The sequence below is a fragment of the Pleurodeles waltl genome, chromosome 6 (genome assembly GCF_031143425.1).
Source record: "Pleurodeles waltl isolate 20211129_DDA chromosome 6, aPleWal1.hap1.20221129, whole genome shotgun sequence".
Taxonomy (NCBI): domain Eukaryota; kingdom Metazoa; phylum Chordata; class Amphibia; order Caudata; family Salamandridae; genus Pleurodeles; species Pleurodeles waltl.
In genome coordinates this window covers 1,017,135,242-1,017,160,658 of record NC_090445.1, presented here as the reverse complement: position 1 = coordinate 1,017,160,658, position 25,417 = coordinate 1,017,135,242, and the positions used below count along the sequence as shown (strand labels likewise).

At 44.8% G+C, this 25,417-nt stretch overlaps 1 protein-coding gene across 2 annotated transcripts in view; it reads right to left on the bottom strand.

Moving 5' to 3' along the window:
* The window catches only part of CCDC27 (coiled-coil domain containing 27), a 259,053-nt gene that overhangs the window by 131,610 nt on the left and 102,026 nt on the right, over positions 1-25,417 (bottom strand). For both annotated transcript variants that reach the window (XM_069239955.1, XM_069239956.1), the window contains exon 4: positions 13,181-13,319. In XM_069239955.1, the coding sequence (XP_069096056.1) occupies positions 13,181-13,319 (139 nt within the window). The remainder of the gene's footprint in view (positions 1-13,180; positions 13,320-25,417) is intronic.

Below are 25,417 nucleotides of genomic sequence, written 5' to 3'. Positions count from 1 at the left end.
ATCTTAAGTCTATTGCAAGGGCCTTGTCTGCACAAACCATCATGGGGGAACCTAAGTGTTCAGAGTCAGCTCTATGTTGACCCAAAAAAAATGAACAGGACCAGCACCAAGGTAAATTACGTGCACTAGACCCAAATATCAGAACCAAGAAGTGTCTGCCTCCTGTCTCTAAAACCCATCTTCATTCACCAGGAAACAAGATTCATATGCAGCAGTTATGCTCAGTTGTAGTTAAGGAGTTAAGGGTCAAGGCTAAAACGTGTGGGGATCAGCTGTTAATCTTCCCGGAGCACGGACATCTTTCTCTGAGATTGTTTTTACAAAGTTTGCTGAAGGGATCTCAGACTCAGAAAGAGCCTGTGGTCTTTAAACTGAGGAGCCTCCTGAATTAATCATTTTGGAAAGCAGTTCTGGTTCTTAAATTTTCTCCTAGTCAAAACAAGAACCTAAAGAGATTCCTCTTCTGAAATTTCTCTGAACTTGTACACACAGGCACAGGGGATTGGCTAGCTCTCTATAATTACTGGCCAATCACTGCAAATACAATGCACCTGATGAGAATATCTATGACATCGAACTAGATCAGCTACACAATAGCTGCAAATTCTTACAGTAACATGTATGTGACACACCCTGACATTAATATGATAATTCCATTTTACCAACTTAATAGAGGCAAAAACATTTGCTGTGAGGTTGTCCTTTGTCAGAAATTTCTAGCCTGCTGGTCAAGAGCAGCACTCTTCTCTCTTGGAAATTTCCAACATCTTGAGGAAGAACACCACATTCATGCACTATGCCCTTCAAATTCTTCAGCAGAGCCCTTATTAATGTGGCCTGGTCAACAGTGTCAAATGCAGGTGGCAGGTACTGCAGAGCTGGTGAGACCACACCACCAGTATCATGAAGGGGCCTTTGGAAACACTGGGTACTTGTGAGGGATGTGAACTTTCAGGCAGTTGTCTTACAGCTGCTATCATTGAATTAGGAAGGTTGATTTTTATGACTGCAATTTAATTTAATGGCACAGAAACAAAGCCAGGACAAATACCATTCTGTCTTATGTCCTGCGCTTTTTAGGATTAGAATTTCATAGTGCAGCTGCGCCCCAGCCCTTGTCCTTACAATACACATACAGTGAGCTTTGGGTCCGTCCCCTTCAACCATTTGCTTTCTTCGAATAGTCTCTATCAGCCATCGGCTTAAAACTTTGTTAAAAGTGGCTTGGCTCTGCCCAGTGAAGTATTCATATTTTACCTAATGCTACTGGCTGTTTGGGTGTACCCTTCCACCTCCATTCCAGTGCTTGCCATGAACTGCATGAGGGGCATCCTCATAACTACAGCCTTCTATGTCCACTCCTACTGGCTCCCTCATAGGTGTCTCACTCTAGGATGCTAAAGCTTCACATTGTAACCAGACCAATTGGATATGCCAATGCTTGTTCACTGAAGAGATTACTGTTTAGTCAAAGGTAAAATGAAATGTAGGATTCTACCTGGCTGATCCTTGTTGGTGAATACAGAGGTGCCTTATATTGTAAAAACATGCCTTGCCTGTCAGTAAAGGATGATCAGCATCATATTTATTTTAGGTATTTATACAGAGTGTCCCTATCTACAGGGACTACCACTGATCTATATTCAACATTTCAATACATAGAACATTGATAACACCTAATTCCAATCACTCTATCTATGGCTATCTGTGGCAGTAGTTGGTAAATTCACATCTCTGTTGAAGTATGATTGCTGCCAAAGGCATGGTTAAAAGTAGCATTCTTCTGCTAAAAAAACACAAAATGCTGGAGGATACCAAGCCTGTTGACACCTGGAGAGGCACCAGGGCATGTGGGCTAAATGGGGGCTCCACTAGCTAAATGTATAATGCTAGGATTAAAAGTGTCTGAAGACCGGACGGCTCACCCATGTGGGCATTTAGGAGAAGCCCTATAAGAAAATGCTCCTTACACTCCAAGGGAAAGCCAGCAAATAGCAGGTATGTGTTCATATTCACAGTGTGAATAACAGCACATGGATAACAAACACCTAATAGTTTCTAATGCATGGTAATTGGCTTAAATTTATTTGGGAAGGACAAGATGGAAAAAAATGAATCTGAATTATGAAGTGATAAAGATGGTAGATATATTCTGAAAAAATGATAGGCCATGTGAAATAATGTACCAAGACGTGTTAGCAGCCTAAACACCTGTGTGCATTTTGCCATTTGACATGACTTTACAGTTAGAAATGTACAATCTCACAGTCACAGGGGCAGAGAGTAGGATCTCTTGTGTTACATTTTTTGTGGAATAGCTCAGCGAGGAAACACATTTTAGTAATTTCAGACTGAAACCTAAAACCTAAACTCAACTATTCTAATCTAACTGTCTTCCGGGCAACCTCCCACTAGAGACAACCACAAGAGAAAACCTAGGGTGCCAAAGGCACTATATACATGTTCACATCTATTTATATGGTTTTCTAGTTTCCTTTCGTTCTTTTACTCTTTCCATCGATCTGTTTTCTATTGCCTCTCATTACTCCCCACTTCGATTCCTTAGATAAGGAACCTTGAGCATGCCTGATCACTTGTGCTGATCTGGCATGTCAAAATTATTATTTCCTTTCTTGCCCAAACACTAAAGAACCGCTGCAGAGGCTCCTCAATACTCTGTTAATTATCACTGGTACCATCTTTGAAAACCTGTGGTTTCAATTCAATCAGTAAATCAATCAATGATTTCTAGAGTGCACAGCTACTCGAAGAGTGTCCTGGCCCTGTGAGAGCAGGCCCCATTATGATCCACCCCCAACAAGTCATAGCAGGGCAATATTGGATTAGTTTAGTTGAGAGATCCGAAGGGCCTGTGCCACATAAAGCTCTGCGTGCTGTGACCAAAGTTTTAAATTGAATTATTTTCTTAATTGGAAGCCAGTACAACTCCTTCAAATGAGGTGAGATTGATGCCTGGAGTGGAATCTTAAGTAATGATCTGACAGCAGCATTTCGCACAACTTGCAGGTAACTTTTATTCATTTCATTTGGAACTCCTAATTTTTATGATGTTTAAGGTTATTCAAAAAGGCATGCTTAGCATGCTTTTGGCTAAACTTAGCCATGTGGCTTGTTATGTACTTCTCCTTATAAGGCAATGTCATACATTATCAAAATGAATTACGTATGTACATAAATGAATAACTTAACAATCAAATTCCAGTGCTATTCACCAAAGGAACAGCAAATCTCATCCTTATTATCTTGCAGTTGTGAAATAGTTACATCTGTTATTACATTGCTACAAAGCTGTGCTATGGCGGTAGCTCGTACTGTATGAAAGACTCGCCTTCTCTCATCATCCATTTAATAGACACAAGCAAACAATTATAACTAACGAGTTATTTCAAAATGTTGCTTTTTTTTTTTTTAGAGTGCGAGCCAAACTTCCAAATCAACTCTATCTACTTCAGTTTTAGTATACAGTGCAGGAAAGGCCAAATGGGCTAATATTGTTCTCCTCCCATGCCAGGATAGTTGTCTTGAAACAAGCAGCATCTGTGGCTTTTAAGTGCAAGGTTTGGGGACACAAATAAGGAACAAGGTCTTAGACTGGCACTGTAAACCCCATTATCTGGTGGAGTTTGGATACACCACCAGAAACGTTTTGGGGTTTGTTGCTGAAGAGTAAGGCCCATATTTATACTATTTTAGCACTGCATTGTATTTTGTAAGTTTGCGCCGCTTTTGCGTCAAAACACGGCACAAATGCAGCGCTAAAAAAGTATAAATACGGGCCTAAATGTGCACGATGAGTAGGCCAAAAACGTGGCACCATTCAAAAGTAGTGAAAGTGCTTCCTCCACACCATCAGATGCACTCAATGTAGATATCCCTACCTATGGTGGGTAGTCCTCCCTGAGGGGGGTCAGAGGTCAGGGCATCCAAAGACCTGTAGGACTGGCAGGCATTCCTCCATATAATAAATGAGCTTCTTCGTCTTCCCACTGGGGCTTTTTGGGTGAGCATAGTGATGCATTGAAAGGGAGGGAAGATCTATAAGAGGAGACATTTATTGATATTGCCATGTTTGGTCACCCCTCCACCCCCTTTATGCTTTTTTTGTTCTAGGTCTCTCGCTCTTGCCCTTTTTTATTTTTTGGCAGACTTTTAAATAAACTCTGTGTGGCATGGGGAATTAGTCTATAGGAAGACACATTTTTTAACTTTTATTTGTTGATTTTGGTTAAGTTGTAAAGGGATGTCTTTTTGTCCGTAGTCACGTATGTTATGTTGGTGCTCTGGATCAGCTAGTGTTTATTAGTTGTTAGTGAAGATATGTATTTGTTATTTGAAGACAGTATGATGGAGCTATTGAGTAAGGAAGGCAGGGAGGTTTGCACCATCACTAGATGGGCACGCCACTTTCGGTATCTTGGGAGCTGGGGCTGCCGATACATTATAGAAAACCAGTAGGGCCAGTAGCTCTGAGGATTGAACAAGAGGCCAAAAAGGACTGAAAGAATGATAGATAGTTCCAGAAAATGGGAGGTGATGGTTATGTTACTAATGAAACGGGTACTGAAACAATAACTACAGGGAATAGGATATAGGAAAAGGCAGACTTTAAGACTGGAACAGCAAGTTGCTTGTAGCCCTGGTTAGGGGGATGCAGGTCACTTGGAAGGTGAGTGGATCGGCATGATTGTCTATTAGTCTCATAGTTATCTTTAGTATATCACTATATCATTACAACAATTGTTTATGGAATACTGATTGCGAACTCTGGAATGAAATCTGGCTAAAATGTTATCACAATCAACCTGTATACGTGTCATTAGGGTTGAACCCATAGCTCATTTTGTGTAAAAGCAAACCTTACAATGGAGAATGGATGCTACCCACAACAAAATGACAGGGTCAACGCTGCCCCCAATTCCAACTTCTTCACCAGAATCTGTCTTTGTGGGTGACAGAGTTTCCAATCGGAGCAGGTTGATGTGGACTCCTGCTATAGTAATGAGACTACTGGATTTTGGGCGGCAGCACCAGAGAGTATGGGGGACTGAGTCTGATCCCACACCATACACAGCTGTTGGCCTAAAACTTTTAGATAGCTAGCAGCACCTCACCAATACCAAAGGTAAGAGAGATTTGTGGGAGCCTATCGCATTACATTCAGACTCCTCAGGGAAGTCGTGGTGGAACAGATTATACCCCTTTCTCTCAATTATACAAGTCTCATACATGTAAAGAAAAACAAAAGCAGGATCTTGGTTCAATATATAGTTTATTGAAGCAACTGCATACTAAGTAAAAAGGCATGAATTGTGAAAAGGCATGAATTGTGATATTGTGATAATAAAACACAGCATTATCACAACAGTGACCAGGACAGAGACACAGAAGAAGAGTCCCACCATATAGTCACAATAGTGTCCCTAATATCCTTACCTGCACTACTACGTTTCCACATGAGAGCAAATAGCAGTGGTCGCCCTAGACTGCCCTTCTGGTCCCGGGAAGGGAGCCGAAACACCCATACCTGCATTCATAGGTGAAGAAGAGGTCTGTTAGTCTGCTGGGAGTCCTCTCATATCGACGAAAACGGACCAAAATATTTCTGCAGACACTGCGACGACGTGCAGCATGAGATGGCAAGCTTACTGGAATGTCCCCTCTACCCTGGCATGAGCAGTGTGATGTTTTATAATAACATATCTGTTATTCTAAGAACTGCCCTGATGTAACAACACATATTTTTCTGTCTAGGGTAGATAATGTACTCTTTGGACGAGCAATACCCAGTAAATATCGTGTACAGCCTTGGGTTGAGCACAAGATGAAAATGTTGTGCAAAAAAATTAATAAAAATCTGCATGGGAGGGCAACTGATAAAAAGCATGGAACACATCTCCACTAAAATGAAGCTTTGCTAAAATAATAAAAGGAATAAAAGTGAAATATAACTAGGTGAGAGGTCACAAGCCTCAGGTCCATGGCTAAATAATGTTCCCTGGTAAATGCTAAAATAACATCACAACAAGGTCTTCTGAAGTGTTGTATTTTTGTGGTAGCATATACCCACCAGGGCACACACTGCATTCTGAGAGAAGCAAAGGCCTGACTTGGCTTGTCCTACAACATCTTCACTATCCCAGAATTGGGACTATTGACTAGAAGATGACTAATTTGGTATGTTAAACTTATAAGATGAACTTATTGCGAAAGGTCCACAACCTGTGCATGTCAACCTGAGCAGTTGAATAGTTCATTGAAGGGATCCACCACCACCAGATCTGTACAGAGATGGTTAAGGTGCTCTGGGATGCTACAGCGGTGAGCAAAATGTTTCCTCAAGCCTAGGATAAATGCTGATTATGCCCCTGAGAAGTCTGCCCAAACAGCACTAATGCTTCTGGTAGTAAAAAAAAGCCACAGTCTTCCAACCAATCTCAAGAAGTCCTCTCTTACCCTCACCAGAAACCAGTGGAGCTTTGAACAAGTATCTATCCTACCATTGCAAGTCAGCATCCTGGATTAATGCCTTCTAAGCATGTTGCCCTGATCTAACAGTCCCCTTTGTTAAATTTGGAGGAACCCCCACCATACTAACCCTAGGAGCCTGTAGCTCTGGCTACCGCCTGATGTACTGTGTGAATGCACATATCACCAGCCTCTTCACCTGTATGCAGAAAGAAGTGTCTGTGAACCACACACAGAATTTTCCTGACTTTGTCTGATTGCACCAAGTTCTAGGATGTGACTTGCTCTGATCCTAGCCAGATCCTAATCCCTAGGATTAGATCTGCAAAGTCCTTTGGGTGCCCTTTTCTCCTCAACAGCTTACCATCTCATTGAATCAAAGTTGGTCTGGGTCCATCTTAACCACGTTCACCAGCAAATTGGGCCCACCATTACCTGACACCATAAAGCTTGTGAACAAGTATGCTGGTGTAATGCGACTTCCGATGTTTAGCTTCCCAGAAATCCTGACCAGGTTTGAGATTAGATCGTTCTAGTCAAAATAATGTCAAAACCACTTATCTCCATACTGTGATAGCCATCAGTTTTAGAGGATGGGTCAGTATTTAGAATGCCTCTGGCAATATCACATTAGTCCTATGACCTATGTCTTTCCTGCTTAACTAAGCTATCCTACAGAGTTAATGCAGATTTGGAGATGAATGTCCCATTCCAGACTAAGAGCATTATTTAGAGTTTGGTGGATGGGAGAGTCCATAATCAACATAGAGGAGGTCCCATTCATTGTATTACAGGTGCATTATGGCACTTAGCCTATGGGACTTGTAATTGGAACTGCCAAATTCTGACAGAGAATCCCATCGGCCAAATTCTATATAAAGCCCCTAGTAGTCAGCATCACCGTCAATAGCTAACAGCGAAAATGTCACATTTGACAGTGCCATGTGGTCTCTACAAATTCAGTGACCTGGGGATAAGCCTGCCAGTTCCTCGATTGCAATAAAAGGAGTGTATGGACAAGGAAATACAAAGCTAAAGAGACAAAAAGGCAGCTGCTTCCAGGAGTTTGGACTGTGGATTTCAAAATGAAGACACCAACATTTGGCTTAGAACTGTGACATTGTTAGAGTGGAGTGTGAGGGATGGATTTAAGTTCAGAGCTACCTAATACTGTAGAACTTGACATTTGAAACCGAGGCAACTTTCAGCAGTCTCCTACATATTTAGGAATATCAATTGCACCATTATTAGCATTTGACTTTGTGTCAAATAATCTTCATTAATGTGCAGATAACAAACAGAAGGGAACATTCTTCTGCAATAACCAGGAAAAAACAGAAACAATGTGCCTAGGTGTTTCCTGTTTTGCAGGTAGGGTAATAAGCAGCCATGACAGAAGCTGCATTGATATGTGTATGTGCAAGGAACATATCATGATGAGATTTCTTGACCTGACTTTAAGTTGGTTAGGTCTCTTTTCTAAGGCTGACTATCAAAGAGAAGCTGGGACATGTGCTTTAGTCTTAAACATAGTAGACTGTGTAGACATATTACTGATGACGATTAATAACTTGGTTCTGGGTGTTTTGTATCTAAGGTTTTGGAAGTCAATGGTTGGTCCTTGATCACCCCACCCCTACAATGGACTATTCCATAATTGAGCTTCATTCCAAAGTTAAAGTTTCAATGGAACCAATATAAAAAAGAAATAACGAAAGTAGGTTTTAAGGCAGGAAAACATTCAACATTTCCTTTGCTTCTGGCATGACAGTAAAAATGTTCAGCAGGTCTAAAAAAGGTAGCTTACCTGCGATCCTAGCTCTTCAGCATGAAAGTTCTCTCTGAATTCGTGGAAAGACAGACTATCTCTGCACATGTGGAAGATCCTGGATTTTAGCACAAGTGGAGATATTCTACCTTGTATGAACTTCAGAGAGAATCCCATGTTGAAGAAAGGTTCTTGTTCAAAATCTGAAACCATCAATCAATCAGTCAAGCATTTGTAAAGCGCACTACTCACCCGCTAGGGTCTCAAGGCGCTGAGAGGGGGGTGGGAGGAAACTGCTACTGCTCGAATAACCAAGTCTTGAGGTGTTTCCTGAAGGTCAGGAGTTCCTGGGTCTGTCGTAGGTGGTTGGGGAGGGTGTTCCAGATCTTGGCGGCGAGGTGGGAAAAGGATCTGCCACCGGCTGTGGTTCAATGGATGTGAGGGACGGCGGCGAGGGCAAGTTTGGCGGAGGGGAGTTGGCGGGAGGGAGTGTGTAATGAGTGTCGCTTGTTGAGGTAGGTAGGGCCCATGTTGTGAAGAGCTTGTGGGTGTAGTAAGGAGTTTGAAGGCGATCCTCTTGCTGACGGGAAGCCAGTGTAGGTCCCTGAGGTGTGCTGAGATGTGGTCGAGGCGTGGGATGTTGAGGATGAGGCGTGCGGAGATGTTCTGTATACGTTGTAGTTTCTTCTGGAGTTTGGCTGTAGTTCCTGCATAGAGCGCGTTGCCGTAGTCCAGTGTGCTGCTGACGAGGGCGTGGGTGACCGTCCTTCTTGTTTCGATGGGGATCCATCTGAAGATCCTGCTAGGCGTGCGGTGGGTGTTGAAGCAGGAAGATGAAACGGCGTTGACCTGATGAGTGATGGTGAGCGATGAGTCTAGGATGAAGCGTAGATTGCGTGCGTGGGTATAAGTGCGGTTCCTAGGGTGGCTGGCCACCAGGAGTCATCCCATGCGGAGCGGTTGGAGCCGAGGATGATGATCTCTGTCTTGTCCGAGTTGAGTTTGAGGTGGCTCTTATTCATCCAGTTGGCGATGGAATGTAGTCCGTCGTGGAGGTTGGTTTTGGCGGTGGCGGGGTCCTTGGTGAGTGAGAGGATCAGTTGGGTGTCATCGGCGTAGGAGACGATGTTGAGTTTGTGGTATCGGACGTTGTTGGCAAGCTGTGCCATGTAAATGTTGAAAAGAGTTGGGCTGAGATGGTATTAGTGGCTTCAGACAGGAAGGGAGGGAGGCGGACTCTCTGAGTTCTGCCGGAGAGGAAGGATGTGATCCAGTCCAGGGCCTTGTGGAGGATCCCGGTGTCATAGAGGCGACTGCATAGGGTGTGGTGGCAGACGGTGTCACAAGCAGCTGAGAGGCCCAGGAGGATGAGGGTCGCGGTTTCGCCTTTGTCGAGCATGGTCCTGATGTCGTCAGTTGCGGCGATGAGGGCGGTGTCGCTGCTGTGATTCCTACGGAATCCGGATTGGGAGATGTCCAGAATGTTGTTGTCCTCCAGGAAGTGGGTCAGTTGACCGTTGACGATCCTCTCAATGACCTTCGCCGGGAAGGGAAGAAGGGATATGGGTCGGTAATTCTTGAGGTCTTCGGGGTCCGCTTTGGGTTTCTTTAGCAGGGCGTTGACTTCGGCGTGCTTCAAGCTCTCCGGGAAGGTGGTGGTCTCGGAGGAGCTGTTGATGGTCATGCGGAGTTAGGAGGTGATGATGGGGCTCACTTTGTTGAAGACTTGGTGGGGACAGGGGTCAGAGGGAGATCCGGAGTCGATGGTGCTCATGGTTTTTGCGGTGTCCTCGTCATTGATGTGGGTCCATGAGAGCAAGAGGTTGGTGCGGCTGGGTGCGTTGAGGTTGGTGGTGGTCGTGGTGGGCGAGGAGTTGAAGCTATTGTGGATTTCCATGATCTTGCAATGGAAGAATGCGGCGAGGGAGTCGCAGAGGTCTTGCGATGGAGGGGGGGGTCTATGGAGCATGACCTGGGGTTGGCGAGTTCCTTGATGATGTTGAAGAGCTCTTTGCTGTTGTGGGCGTTGTTGTCGATGCGATCTTTGTAGAAGGATCTTTTGGTGGTCCAAATGAGTTGGTGGTGCTTGCGGATGGCTGTCTTGAGGCTGCGTGGTTGCTCTCTGTTGGTTCGCGACGTCACCTCTTCTCGATTTTCCGGCACTCCCGCTTTGAGGTCTGAAGGTTGGGGGTGAGCCAGATGGCCTTGGTGCTAGTGTGGTTGTTGGAGGATTTCCTGAGCGGAGCGAGGGTGTTGGTGCAGTCATCTAACCAGTGACTGAGGTTGAGGGTAGCTGTGTTGGGGTCGGTGGTGGTGGGTGGCGGGGCCTTGGCGAGGATGGATATCAGTTGGTCTTACAAGATCTTGTTCCAGTTGCGGCGGGGAATCTGTTGAGGGTGGTGGTGAGTGGTGGCTTTCTGGAAGGTGAAGTGGACGCAGCGGTGGTCGGTCCAGTGGAGTTCGGTGTTATGGCTGAAGGTGATGTGGCTGCTGGTGGAGAAGACGGGGTTGAGTGTGTGGCTGGCGAAGTGGGTGGGCGTTGTGACCAGTTGTTTGAGACCGAGGTTGGCGAGGTTGTCGATCAGAGCAGTGGAGTTGCTGTCGTTTGCGTTCTTAAGGTGAAAATTCAAGTCACCGAGGAGAATGGAGTCTGTGGAGGCTAGGGCCTGGGTGCCAATCATGTCGGCGATGGAGCCGCTGAATTGAGGTCAGGGCCTGGGGGCCTGTAGACAAGGGTTCCTCTGAGGGTGGTGTTTGCGTTGATGTGGATCTTGAAGTGTAAGTGTTCGGCGGCATCGAGGGTGTCTTCGGTGTTTGTTGAGATTCTGATGGTGTTTTTGTGTACTATTGCAATTCCACCTCCTAGTCTGTTGGTGCCATCTCTGAGGGTGATCTTGTAGCCTTCGGGGATGGCTATGGTGATGTCAGGTTACGAGGAGAGAGTCATCCAGGTTTCGGTGAGGAAGGCGACGTCTGGGGAAGATGAGGTGAATAGGTCCCAGAAACCATGTAATCTGTATCCATGTACACTTTTTGTTTTTTTCTGTGGGAAAGGACAAACAGTCAGAAAATGCTGACTTTTTACCACTTCAGTACATTATTTGGGGAGGCAGCTGAATTATTCATCTGACCCACTTCCACTTCTGAGGAGGGCGCAGGAGATATGGCAAGTCCTTGGTTTCTAGAGGAGATGTAGAAAGTGACAACATTACTAAGGGAGCTCTGAAACGTACCAGTGTGGGTACTGACATGTTTCTCAAGAATAGAGGCATGGTGAAAAGTCTGAGGAGGGTAAGTCTTGGCTAGAAAGAAAAATTGCTGAACCTCCAATGAGGAGAGCACAAACCAAAGGAACAGGATTGTGGAGAGGGTCAGCCCTGATAATTTCCCTTTGGATCTTTAAACGATTGGTCCAAAGGCACCATAAAATAGAGAGTCATCAAATTGTCCACAAGTGGAAGTATTTATTGTCTCTATGATATAATGCTGTGGAGGCTGTTGTTCTGCCTTCCATACACCAGAGGAAATGACGGTATGCAGTTTCAAACTTGCCTCCAAAGAAATAAACGACAACCCTAATAGCTATTGCTCTCTCTTCTTTCTCTTTTTCATCAATGCCAAATGATGAAGACTATCTAAAAGCAAGATCTGGAACAGATGTTGATTCCAAATGCGACTTAGATGCTTTGCTCCATACCCCTTTGAATAACAATTTCAAAATGTCTATGGCTGTAATGAATGCTTTTTAGATCTCTAGTCTACAGAATTGATTTCAGGAGCGCCAGTACTAGTACCTCGACAACGAAATGCAGGAAGGCTGCAATCACATCGTCCATAGTGAGAGATTTGGTCCTACTGGGATTTAGCATCACAAGGCTGATCAATCCCAGGAAAACCCAAACTTGGGTGGAGTTGGTACTTAGTACTTTCACATATTCATAGCCACAACGTTTTCAATTTTTGAGCACAGTAGAGTCATCCATCTTCCTGTTACTGACAGAGGTCTTTAGCTGTTGTGAATTTGATAACATGTTTCAACTTGTGAAAGAATCACAAATACAGGACAGAGTGGACTAATTCAAAAGGGAATGCATTGAAAAAGATAATTGCTACATACTATCTTGTTCAGTGGTAGAAAACACAGGTGCCTGGTGCGATGGCTGGTGACACAAGGGCATTGCCAGCACAGGCAATTCCTAGCCACTTGGGAAAGAGAGGAAGCAAAACAACTTGCAATGTAAAGCATTTCTCAGTGTTACTTTGACTTGCTGTTGGATAATAGGAAGGAGGGGAGCCTAAAGTGCTGCGACTTGAAGTCCTTCAAACATCTTCCCAAACCTTTTTGATTCTCATTTTAAAATGTTCCATAAGTAATCATATCATTAAAGTAAGTCAACTGCTCTGTATGATATTGTCCAATGTGTCCAAAGTTTTTTTTAAATGTCACTTACGAGATACATATCTAAAGAGTAAATAACAAATTGAGGCACAACATAGGATAGGAATATTCATACGACTGGGGTGGGACTTTGATAGGCGACATGGCATGACAGTGCTTTTTTTATCACCCCCTAAACTATGAGTGGGCTATAACCTGTAGTGGAGTATTCACTGACACATAGCGAATAAGCACAACTAAAGGTAACATTAAATGGTAGTGTCTTGTAACCTGATCCCTTTAGGACAGGAATAAACCTATCACTCTTTTGACATTGTGTTCCTTAGTTATATATTCTCTTTTTTGTGACCCTTGCAGTTCCGCTGTCACATGCACATTTCACTAACTAGTAAGTAAAAATGCCCCTCATCAACTTTGAATGATTGAAAGAGATGTATTTCAATACTAACCACTGTGTGGGACTACTGCATTGAAAAAAGAAACTCTAGTGTCTTATCATGCTTTTTAAAATGTTCATTGAGACTTACCAAACTGGACTGGAGATATCAACATCTTGCTCAGCCTGGAGCATCCCGGACAGTTGGAAAATGAGTGTTGAAGATCGCTGAAAGAGGATAGCTGGCTTGTTCGGAAGGAACTTGATGAAGATAGATGAGGGGTATAAAGCTGTCAAAAGAAAGGAAATTAAATAGGACGGACTAAAACATGGTACATATTTCATAATAAAGATTATGATGATACTAGATGAATGTGCACCTGGACTAATCTATCAGTGCTTGAGAGTCATAGTTGAAGCAGAAGGGTACAGGTTTATGAGACTATTGTGAGATGTAAACACTGCTAACTCATTATACACTTTTGTTTTTTGTGCTCAGGAGAATCCTCAAACTCAAGGGATAATGCTTAAGTGCAAAAAAGGTTATGTTTTTGCTCACAATAATGTTTCCACTTTTTAAACTTGATGTAAGTAAGCTATTACATGATTATTCATATACCTTCTGTAAAACACTTCATTTAGTTTGTCCAATATGTAAGCATATCAGTATACAAAAATTTATTTGACAAGCTTCAGGACTTTACAATTCATACTCTGGTTCTGGAAAATAGTATATTGTGTTTCTTCAGTTCAAAATTGGCCCTTTTTTCAAAGAATTGAGTTGACAATTCTTGGGGTTCTTCTTCTAGTAGGAGATTCCCATTGGGCCATGTCTTCTGAAAAGCCAGTAGGCTGAAAGGAGTTATTTTATATGTGGCTGATTTGAACCCATCCATATAAAACTTTCAGAGGTGTTAGATTGTTGGCTATCTCATTTGATATCTAAGGTCCCTGATATGCTAAGTGTGACTCACAATTAATCCACCTGAACTCCCTAAAAGGTAGAGCCACCATTCTAGTTGCCCTCCCTGATAATCCAGTTTTACCTGTGTAGTTAGTAAACGTGAACACCGGAGGTTGAGGAGTCCTTTCAATTCCATTTATCCAAGATCTGATCATAAATTTAGAAAGATGGAAGAATACAAAATGATTATGAACAACGCCAGGTAAGACAGAGAAGTTCATGACTCTGTCTCCAAAAATAAAAACTGCCCTCAAAATCATCACTTTCTTGCATCTCACACAAGGAGAAGCTGTGGCATAGTGGTTAAGTTGCTAATTGTGGACTAATGTTTTGATCCTGGATTATAGAAGAACTGATTTTACATGTGATTCTAAAATGTGAATGCATACTCTTTGCTCAGCATTCTCACTATTGAGCTACTTGCATGTCTGGTAAATCTCACTAGCAGGGCAGCACCAAGGTTCTCCTGCCCAGTCTTCCAATTTTTCTGCAGGACCTCGGTGGCAGATTGGCATTTCTCGCATGCTTATCATTTCCTTTTCTGGCCTTCTATAACTCCATCCTGTCCAGTCAAATTGCATGATTTTAGAGCCATATTGCCATGGTATCCCATCACATTTCTAGCAGGAGGCATTATTTAAGAGAGGCACACGGGCACCTGTTCACTATCTCTGACATCTATTAGACATCCATGTAAAACCCATTCTTAGAGATTGGGACACAAAGCTGAATGAGGAATAATTTCTCCACAAGGTGTCCAAGTACATGTGAACGCTTGATGAAAAAGTCAAGTCCATTTATGGGGACAAAAAGTGTGTTTTTAGAAAAAGTCAATCTCTTGTTTGGGAGGAAATTCATTTATGAATAAAGAAAATTGAAGGTAAATTCTGTGCATTTTCATTAAAATGGAAAGTAGATGGTGAAAAAATATTGACTTGACAAAAATGAAAAACTATTATTATACAGCAAAATCAATGTCAAATATGATGTAGTTCATAAACCACGGATGGCTTATGATGCCTAGTACTAGCATTTGAAATACTTATGTGGAATGTTATGTAAATCCCTTGCATGTAATTGAGACCCCTAACATCTTATGTATTATTTTATTAATTTAGTAGCGTAACAATGTGCTATTTGTATCCTTACAGTTACTTTACAGCATGGAATACAATAGGAACACTATTCATTCTCACAGGAGAATGATGTACAAAGAGGGCGTGTCCACGTGGAGTACTCTTATAAAGGGGCCCCTTTGTACAAGGTAGGCATCCCTGACATTTGTCACACCTGGAGGGTTGCCATTCCTCACATCTGGTGCCCATCCCTGTCATCTGGTGTCCACCTCTGGCATAAGGTGGCCAATCCATGAAGTTGGTGATTACACTGGCTTACAGGGGGGGTGTCTGCATGCCTCCCTTGGCCTAAGAAAGCCATCTCTGACATCTGGTGCCATCCTCATATCTGGTGTTTCTGTGGGTCATTCTTAATATCGGGTAGGCATCCCTGACTTTGGTAGTTTTCTTTGGTCATCTCTGGCATATGGCTTACATCTCTGACAGGCAATGGTAACACATTGGCCTGTGAGGAAGTATTTGCTCACATGCAATACCACTGCAAGTGAGTGCTCACTGGAAAATAACAACTCAATACATTGGACAAATAGATGCGTAATTTTCAGAAAATGACAAGTAGTTCCTAGAAAAAGATAAATGTTTACCAAATAGGTCAAACTGTTATTTGAGTGCAAAATCTGCATTTTCTAAATATTTTATGTTGATATTTGAGCAAAAATGTGTCCTAAATTGGGAACAGGGATTGCTAATAACATTTCATGTCAATGGTATCAGGGGGCACCTGCTGCTATTGCTAAATGGTTGTTCATACTAGTTCACATTGATATTTTTCTGACACTAGCACCAGTAATGCTGTCTGAGGACCTCATTACGACCATGGCAGTCAGGAGACCGCCAGGGCCACAGTGGAGGTCGGACTGCTGCCTAAGCAGTGGTCGGACCTCCAGATTATGACTATAGCGGAGCCGCCATGGTCTGACCGCCAGCACCGCCAGGTTCGCCAGCCGATGGCCTGGCGGTGCCGGCGGTGTCAATCCACCAGGACAATGCTGCTTGCCTCCGGAGTACGAACTATGGGGGTGATTCTGAGTCTGGCGGGCGGCGGAGGCCGCCCGCCAGACTTCCCCCACCAAAATACCGCTCCGCGTCGAAAGACTGCTGAGGGTATTTTGGGATTTGCCCTGGGCTGGCGGGCGACCGCCAAAAGGCCGCCCGCCAGCCCAGGGCAAATCATCCTTCCCACGAGGACGCCGGCTCAGAATTGAGCCGGCGGAGTGGGAAGGTGCGACGGGTGCAGTGGCACCCGTCGCGTATTTCAGTGTCTGCATAGCAGACACTGAAATACAAAGTGGGGCCCTCTTATGGGGGCCCCTGCAGTGCCCATGCCATTGGCATGGGCACTGCAGGGGCCCCCAGGGGCCCCGCGGCACCCCCTACCGCCATCCTGTTCCTGGCGGGAGACCCGCCAGGAACAGGATGGCGGTAGGGGGTGTCAGAATCCCCATGGCGGCGGAGCGCGCTCCGCCGCCATGGAGGATTCACAAGGGCAGCGGAGAACCGGCGGGAGACCGCCGGTTTTCCGCATCTGACCGCGGCCGGACCGCCACGGTCAGAATGCCCTGCGGGGCACCGACGGCCTGTCGGCGGTGCTCCCGCCGACCCTGGCCCCAGCGGTCTCTGACCGCCGGGGTCAGAATGACCCCCTATGTTTCCACCAGCCTTTGCATGGCAGTCATACCACCATGCAAAGGCTGGCAGAAAGGGGGGGTTGGCATGGGCAGTGCAGGGGCCCCCATGGACAGCCCGTCGCGCTTTTCACTGCTCAAACTACGGGCAGTGAAAAGTGCGACGAGTGGTGCTGCATCCAATGCACCCGAACATTGCCTCCGGCTCGATTACGAACTGACGTCAATGTATCCCACTGGGCCAGGGCCGGAAACACTGTTTCCGCCCGCTTCCCCAGAGGAAAACTCGTATTAGGGCCTGCAGGCAGAAAACCGAAGTGGCAGTTTTCCGTCCAACTGAGTCTGGCGGGTGGCCTCCACCACCTGCCAAATTCGAAATGAGGCCCTGAGTGTCTGTGTCTGGGAGTGGGTTGGACTGGATTAGAGTGGGGTGGGCTGGAATGGAGTGGAGTGGGTGGGCTGGATTGATTGAATTGGGGTGGACTGTACTTGGACGGGTTCGATTGGATTGGGATAGAGTGGAGTTGGATGGATTGGAGTGGGATGGATTTGTTGGGGTGGATAGGATTGGAGAGGGTGCACTGAAATTCGGTAGGGTGGACTGGATTGGGGTGGGGTAGACTGGAGTAGGGTGCACTGGGGTGGAGTGGATTGGATCGGAGTGGGATGGATTGGAATAGGGTAGATTGTGTTAGTATGGACTGGATGGAATTGGGTGGGGTGGATTGGATTGGGGTAGGGTGGAGTGGAGTGGGGTGTATTGTGGTGGACTGGAGTGGGGTGGATTGGGGTGGGCTGGATTGGATTGGAGTGTGATGGATTGGGGTAGGGTGGATTGGACTGGATTGGGGTGGGGTGGGGTGGGTTGGATTGGAGTGGAGTCGGGTGTATGTTAGTGAAGTGGGGTGGGATGGATAGATTGGAGTGAAGTGGACTGAACTGGGGTAGGTTGGATTGGCGTGGGGTAGAGATGGGTGGATAGGAGTAGACTGGATTAAAGTGGGGCGGATAGGAGAGGGGTGGGGTGGATTGGATGGGGTAGATTGGATTAGAATGAGGTGGGGTAGGTTGGATTAATGTGGGGTACATTGGAGTGGGATGTATTACATTGAGATCGGGTGGATTGGAGTGGAGTGAATTGGATTGCGTGGGGTGGATTAAATGGATTAGATGGAGTGGTTTGGACTGGAGCCTGGTTGGACTGGAGTGGGGTGGACTGGAGTAATGTGGGGTGGAATGGAATGGGGTGGAATGGAGTGGGGTGGAATGGATTGGAGTGGGGTGGACAGGAGAGGTGCAGATCAGATTGCAGTGAGGTGGATTGGATTGGAGTGAGGTGGATTGGTTTGAGTGGGGTGGGCTTGGTTGAAGTGGAATGGATTGGGGTGAGATGGATTGGATTGGGTGGATTAGATTGGGTGGGGTGGATTGGATTCGGGTGAGGGGGATTGGATGAGGTGGTCTGGGGTGAGGTTGATGAGATTGGGTTGAGGAGGGGTGGATTGGATTGAGGTGGATTAATTGGAGTGGGGTGGGCTGGATTGGAGTGGGGTGGTTTTCTTGGAGTGGGGTGGAGTGGGATGGCTTGGAGAGGGGTGGGTTTGATTTAGATGAACTGAAGTGGAGCGGATTGGACTGGATTTTAGTGAACTGGATTAGAGTGGGGTTGATTGTGGTGGACTGGACTGAAGTGGAGTGGGGTGGACTGGAGTGGGTGAATTAAATTGCATGGGGTGGACTGGATTAGAGTGGGTTGGACTGGATTGAATTGGACTGGAGTGAGGTGGACTGGACTGGATTGGATAGTTTAGAGTGGGCAAACTTGATTGGTGTGCTGTGAATCAGAGTGGTGTGGGTGGACTGGATTAGAGTGGGGTGGAATTGACTAAAGTGGAGTGTGGTGGATTGAAGTGGGTGAATTGAATTGTGTGGGTGGATTGAAATTGAGTGGGTTGGATTGGATTGGGGTGGATTAAAGTGGTTTGGAGTGGGGTGGATTGAATTGGACTGGTGTGGATTAAGGTGGACTTGATTGGACTGGAGTAGGGTGGATTAGGGTGGATTGGATTGGACTGGGATCAGCTGGAGTGAGGTTGGTGGATTAGATTGGAGTGGGGTGGATTGGGTTACAGTGGATTTGCGTTGGAATGGGTTGGATTACATCAGAGTGGACTGGGTTGGATTGGGGAAGGATGGGTTGGATTGGAATGGGGTGGGGTGGATTGAATTGGAGTGGAGTGGGGTGGATTGGACTGGAGTGGTTTGGAATTGTGTGGCATGGGTTGGACTGGAGTGGGATAGATTGGACTGGAGTGAGTTGAATGGAATGGAGTGGGTTGGATTGGACTGGAATGGGGTGAGTGGATTGGACTGGAGTGGGATGGATTGTGGTGGATTGGAGTGGACTGGGGTGAGGTGCACTGGATTGGAGTGACGTAGGTTGCATTTGGATGGATTGGTGTGAGGTGTATTAAAGTGGGGTTGGTTGTGGTTGATTGGAGTTTTGTGGATTGGATTGGAGTGGGGCGAATTGGAGTGGGGCAGACTGTTTTGGATTGAAGTGGGGTGGGTTGGAGTGCGGCAAATTGGAGTGGGCAAATTGTTCTGAATTGGAGAGGGGCAGATATTTTGGATCAGAGTGTGGCGGATTGGTTTGGATTGCAGTGGGGCAGATTACTTTGGATTGGAGTGGGGCACATTGGATTGGGGGAGACTGTTTTGGATTGGAGTGGGGCAGAATGGAGTAGGGCAGATTATTTATGAGTGGGGCAAAGTGCTTTGGATTGGATTGGGGCAAATTGGTTTGTTGGAATGGGGTGGATTGTTTTGGATTGGAGTGGGGCAGATAGTTTCAGATGAGAGTGGGGCAGCTTATTTTGGACAGGAGTGGAGCCAAATGGAGTGGGTTGGATTGTTTTGGACTGGAGTGGAGCAGAATGGCGTGGAGTGGATTTCTGGATTGGAGTGGGGTGGATTGGGGTGTAGTGAGGTGGACTGGATTGGGGTGAGGTGGCTTGGACTGGAGTGGGATAGACTGGAGTGCGGCAGATTGTTTTGGATTGAAGTGAGGCAGATTATTTTGAGTTGGAGTGTCGAAAATTGGAGTATGTCAGATTGTTTTGGATTGAAGTGGGGCAGATTCTTCTGGGTAGGTGTGAGGCAGGCTGGAGACGGGCGGATTGGTTCAGATTGAAATGGGGCAGGTTGATGTGGGGCACTTTGTTTTGGATAGGAAAGGGCAGGTTGGAGTGGGGCAGATTGTTCTGTATTGGAGAGGGGCAGATTAGAGTGGTGGAGATTGCTTTGGACATTGAGGGGCGGATTGGTTCAGATTGAAATGGGGCAGGTTGATGTGGGGCTCTTTGTTTTGGATAGGAGAGGGCAGATTAGAGTGGTGGAGATTGCTTTGGATTGAAGTGGGGCAGATTGTTTTGGATTGACGTGGGGCAGACTGGAGTGGGGCAGATTGTTTTGGGCAGGAGTGGGGCCAATTGGTTTGCACTGAAGTGAAGAAGATTGGAGTGGTGCAGATTGGAATGGGGCAGAGTGTTTTAGATCTGAATTTGACAGACTGGAGTGGGGTAGATTGTTTTGGATTGGTGTGGGGCAGATTGGACTTGGGCAGATTGTTTTGGATTAGAGTAGGGCAGATTGTTTTGGATTGGAGTGTGGTACATTGTTGTGGATTGGAGTGGGGCATTATTTTGGATTGGATTGGGGGCAGATTGTTTTGAATGTGAGTTGGGAAGATTGAAGTGGGACAGATTGTTTTAGATTGGAATGAGGCACATTGGAATGGGTCTCATTGGTGTGGGGCAGATTGTTTTGGATTGGAGTGGGGCAGACTGTTTTGGAATTGAGTGGTGCAGATTGTTGTGGATTGGAGCAGGGGCAGATTTTTTTGGATTGGAGTGTGGTGGATTGCTTTGGATTGGAGTAGGACAGATTGTTTTTGAGTGGAGTGGGGGGGTTGTATGGACTGGAATGTGGTGGTTTGGATAGGGGTGAGTGGTTTGGATTGGAGTGATTTGAATTGGTCTGGGGTGGATTTGATTGGCCCAGGGTGGACTGGAATGGGTGGGGTGGACAGGATTGAGTAGTGTGGATTGGTGTGGAGTGAGATGGTGTGGTTGGTGGGCTTTGGAGTGGAGCGGATTTTTGTGGATTGGAGTGAGGCAGATTGTTTTGGAATGGAGTGGGGTGTACTGTACGATTATGTGTTAAAGCAGAGTTTTAGAAATTACACATAAGAAAGAAACAATGTTGTTTTGCAATATTTAGAACAAGATTATTGTCATCTTTTGAGAACAATGTCCACAAGCAAATACAAAAGAAAACTTGAGTACAAAGTGGAAAAACACTTGGCAAACTAAATGAAAAGAGTTAACTATAGAAAATAAAACGTTTCAATTTTGTTTGTCCACCTGGGGAAGTTTTTGGCTGTTGCATGCCTTCAGTTTGCAGGGTACTAGAAGTTATAAAGAACAAAATAGTATGTCAGTCACGTAAGGAGCAGCGGATGTGCACTGATTAAAATGAATCAATCAGTGCTTAGTCCCTGCTCCGTGAACAAGAACCGAAATTATGATATGCCTGCAGTGACCAATTACCAGGCTCTAAAAAAGAATGCCACATAAGCAAACAAATGGGAGGCAATGGGTGGACTCCAAGCCTTTTTTGTGTACAAGAGTGTCTTGCAAGCGAGAGGCATATTGCAAGCTTGACCCTAAAAAAGTCTCCCAGACTCAGGGTCACAGCCCACAGATCAGCTGCTCAACCTATCTTGTAAGAGAGATATAGTAGTACACCGAACATAGGGACCTCAGAAACCACAGGTTCCTAAACCCTGAACCACGAAAACACTGAAATATTTAATAAGTTCCCCTTTAGTTGGTTTGGTCATGCCTGTATAACTGGGTCTTTAGCCAGTGTGTTTGAAAAATTGTGATTTAAAATGAATCATTTGGCCCCATCTTAGAAAAACCTTTTCATTTAGAGACTGTTAGGATCGCTTGATTTTCTGCACTTACTCATTGTAATGCTAGATAGCAAATTATGCCACATCACCACCACTGCATCTGGGCTTCCTTATCTGTATTTATATCCTTTGTGTGTAGGTTGAAATTATGAGCAGGCACTGGGTTCTTGCAACATTTTAATTTCACAGAGAGAGAACACATAAAGACAGACATTGATTAGTTTTGATGGAGTAGTACCAGCCCTTCTTGGCAGAGATTGGAACCTTTTAAATGGAAAAGTAAAGCCAATTCACAGAAAGTGGCACTTCTTATTTACACGCTAACAGCCACAATCAATACAGGTATGCTGCCTCTTCATAATAGACACCCAAGTGTCTTTTATAGGCCCACCACTGTCAATTCTCAAAATTGCTCCTTTGCATTCAGTAATTGTCAGCATAATGTTTGGCTGAATCTAGATACATCTCTCAACCTATTATTGTTGAAGTGATGTTTGCCTGGTATTTAAGTGCCTGCTGACTGCACACTTTACATTGGATTACAACCAACTGATGTATAATGGGAGGTTTAGAATAGTAAATTGCTTTGTAGAGTAAAATTCAGGCACTCTGGAGGTTGAGCCATATACTTGACCACCACTTGGGAACTATGACGTCATTTGTAGTGGGCCCCACTCTTACTTCTCAATGACCCATATCAGGCACAGTTAATAGCAAGATCCATTCTGCCTTCTGCCATCTTGCTGCATTTGTTCTGCATTCTTAGATCCCATCTACCCAGACACACACTATGATTAAAAAGAAGACAATATTGGAAGGAGCCAAAAAGCAATAGTCCTTAGGTGTTTCAGGGCTTATACAATTTTAATGAGATTTCTGTTCAGTTGCCTGGAAGCAATACCTCAGATTCTGACAGAAGAAAGTATCCAATTTAACCGCAGAGCCACTGAGTTCATTGTTAAAGGGGACTCGAGTATCCATCCACCAAAGGCAGCTGACACCAAAACCAAACCTAAAACTACATCCATGAATGACATCCTCACACACAGCACCAGCCTAGCGAAACTCCAGTCCCTAATGTCAGCCACATTTTTGATGTTCATGCCTCAGAAAACAGAGTTGCACTTTACCACTCCCAACATAAAAGCAAAATCAGCCCAATGCTTTATTATGAGATCCACATGAAAGATGTATCCCTATTCCTTTTAGCCCTATTCCTTTCTACACCAATAGAATCACTAGGCTTCAACACTACCTCACTTGTTCCTTGGATCTACACCATACTTAAGTCTGCCAACTTTCATATTCATTGTAGTGCTGGTAGCTTACTAGCTGACCTTAGAATGTTCCTATAGATTCTGGTTCTGTTGTATATAACATATGTTGTACTAGGTTTGAGTTTAAACTTGTGGACTGTTGGTGTGGAAACATCACTGCCACCGGCTGTTGACCTGCTCTACTAGGACTGCAATGGAGGAACATATGTTCCTGCTATTGTTCTTCTCCTCCTTCCATCAATGTGATGAGTGCAGCTGCGGTTCTGGTTTGTTTGCTGGTCCTTGAGTGGGGGCTGGGTATAGCATCTCTCCTGACCTGAATAGTTTGCTGATGGTGAGAACTGCAGTGACATTGGCAGAGGAGACTCCTGTAAGGGCTGCCCACCTTAGGAATCTTTTGGAGGTGTGGTTACCTCATATTAGTACCTGGTTTTGAGGCCTTTTGAAAAAGCCACACGGCTGGCCTAGGACAAGCCTGGAAAGTACTCTCACAGGTTGCTGCAGTACCCTTTTTATGTACTGGCAACTGTCTTAGCTTGCAATGGCTGCAGTACCTGATGTCTATGTGTAAAGCTGATACATGAGGTTGCATGACCCGTATGTGCTACATGGTAGGCATCTTTCGGCTGCCTTAAATGACAAACTACAATACCCGGTGGGGGCACTATATTTTTCTTACTGTTCAGACGGCCTGCACTGTTCAAGATAGTGAGATGGTAAGGCTATCATTTCAATTTTCTTGTTTGTCAAGGTTTTTGCTATCTGTAATCAATGGTGTCTCCACAGTTGGCTTGGCTCTCACTTGGTTGACTCTTTTTTTTCAAGAAGAAATTCTCCAGTGAGTACTTCTGGGAAAATACTGTACTATGTTAGAACACTCCATCTCTTCCAAGCCATCACATGTACTGCGTAAACATTCACCTTCACATATCCTCTTTCCTTTCTTCCTTCTCCAGGTGAGCCAGTCATGGAATAGCATGAATAAAAGAAATATTTTTTCAAGCTACTTATCCACTATTGTGGAGGATGACATTGCAGAGAGTAAAAAGAAAAAAATTTTCTTGAACTCCCCACTTTAGGCTACACAACCAGACAGAGGAGAAACCAAAACCTGAACTGATGTACTTAAAAATGCTGCGGATGATCTAAACATATACATAGACACAGCAACAAAGTATGTCAAAGGAACCAGGGACTTTCAAAGAATATTGATTACTATGGACCTGATTTACATCCTACTGGTATGTATATCATCGCAGTGGCAACAGAGTGTACATACCACCAAGATAAAGGACCACCACCAAATTTAAAAGTGGGAAGGCCTTTGGTTTAATCACGGTGAAGACTACTCCACTTAGAGGTCTGCAACCAATGGCCCTTACTCCACAAGGCCATCGGAGGCATACCTCTAAATCCACCTACCTAATTTAGATGGGCAGAATTAGAGGCCAGGTTTTACTGCCCATCACCGCCAGGAATACTCTGGCGTAAGGGGCAGTGAAAACTGCTAAATGCTCCCCTCACCATCGGAGAGCACTCAGATGAAGACGGGAGCATTTTGTTTTTTATTTTAACAAAGAAAACAGTTTGGTGCAGGGCTCCATTGACGGAGCCTGCAACAAACTGTACACAGCATTGACAGGAATGGCTGTGATGGCCGTTCCTGTCAATGCTTTGAAAATGATTGCCAACTTTGAACCTCCGTCAGGGTGATAGAATAACGGGCCACCTGCCTGTATATAAATTAGGCCCTAAATGTACGCATTGACGAAATTAGATATTAATTGCCTTTTGGAGACCTGCATGATGAATTTATATTGGATCAGATCATCATGAATATAAACAAACAAGGAGTATATAATATACTTTGGGTCAACTGTGACTTTTCACTAAAAGATGTGGTGGCTTTAGCACACAAGGTAGCAGGTCTAGGAGACAAGGCAAGTAGGAACAAAAAACACAAGAGGACAGTAGAGGCAAGTAATCATCTCATCATTGCACTGATGGGGTAACAGGGAGCATTGAGCATATAGCAACAATTGCCCAGTCATTCATTAATGCAGTTCAAGTTGTGGTATTGTGGGGCACTTTCCTAGGGTGTCTAGATGAAAATGTAGGAATGTGAAAGTAAAATGTGTTACTGACAGTATGTCAAACAAAACTAAGGTCATAAGTACATTGTCAGACAGTGAAGATCTTGAAAGCAGTAGGGCGCATATTTATACTTTTTTAGCACCGCATTTGCGTCATTTTTTGACGCAAAAGCAGCGCAAACTTCCAAAATACAATTGTATTTTGAAGTTTTGCGCCGATTTTGCGTCGAAATACGACGCAAATGCGGCGCTAAAAAAGTATAAATATGGGCCTAGGTGTCTTTAAGTATAGGAGGGAAAGTTCTGGATGTTAAT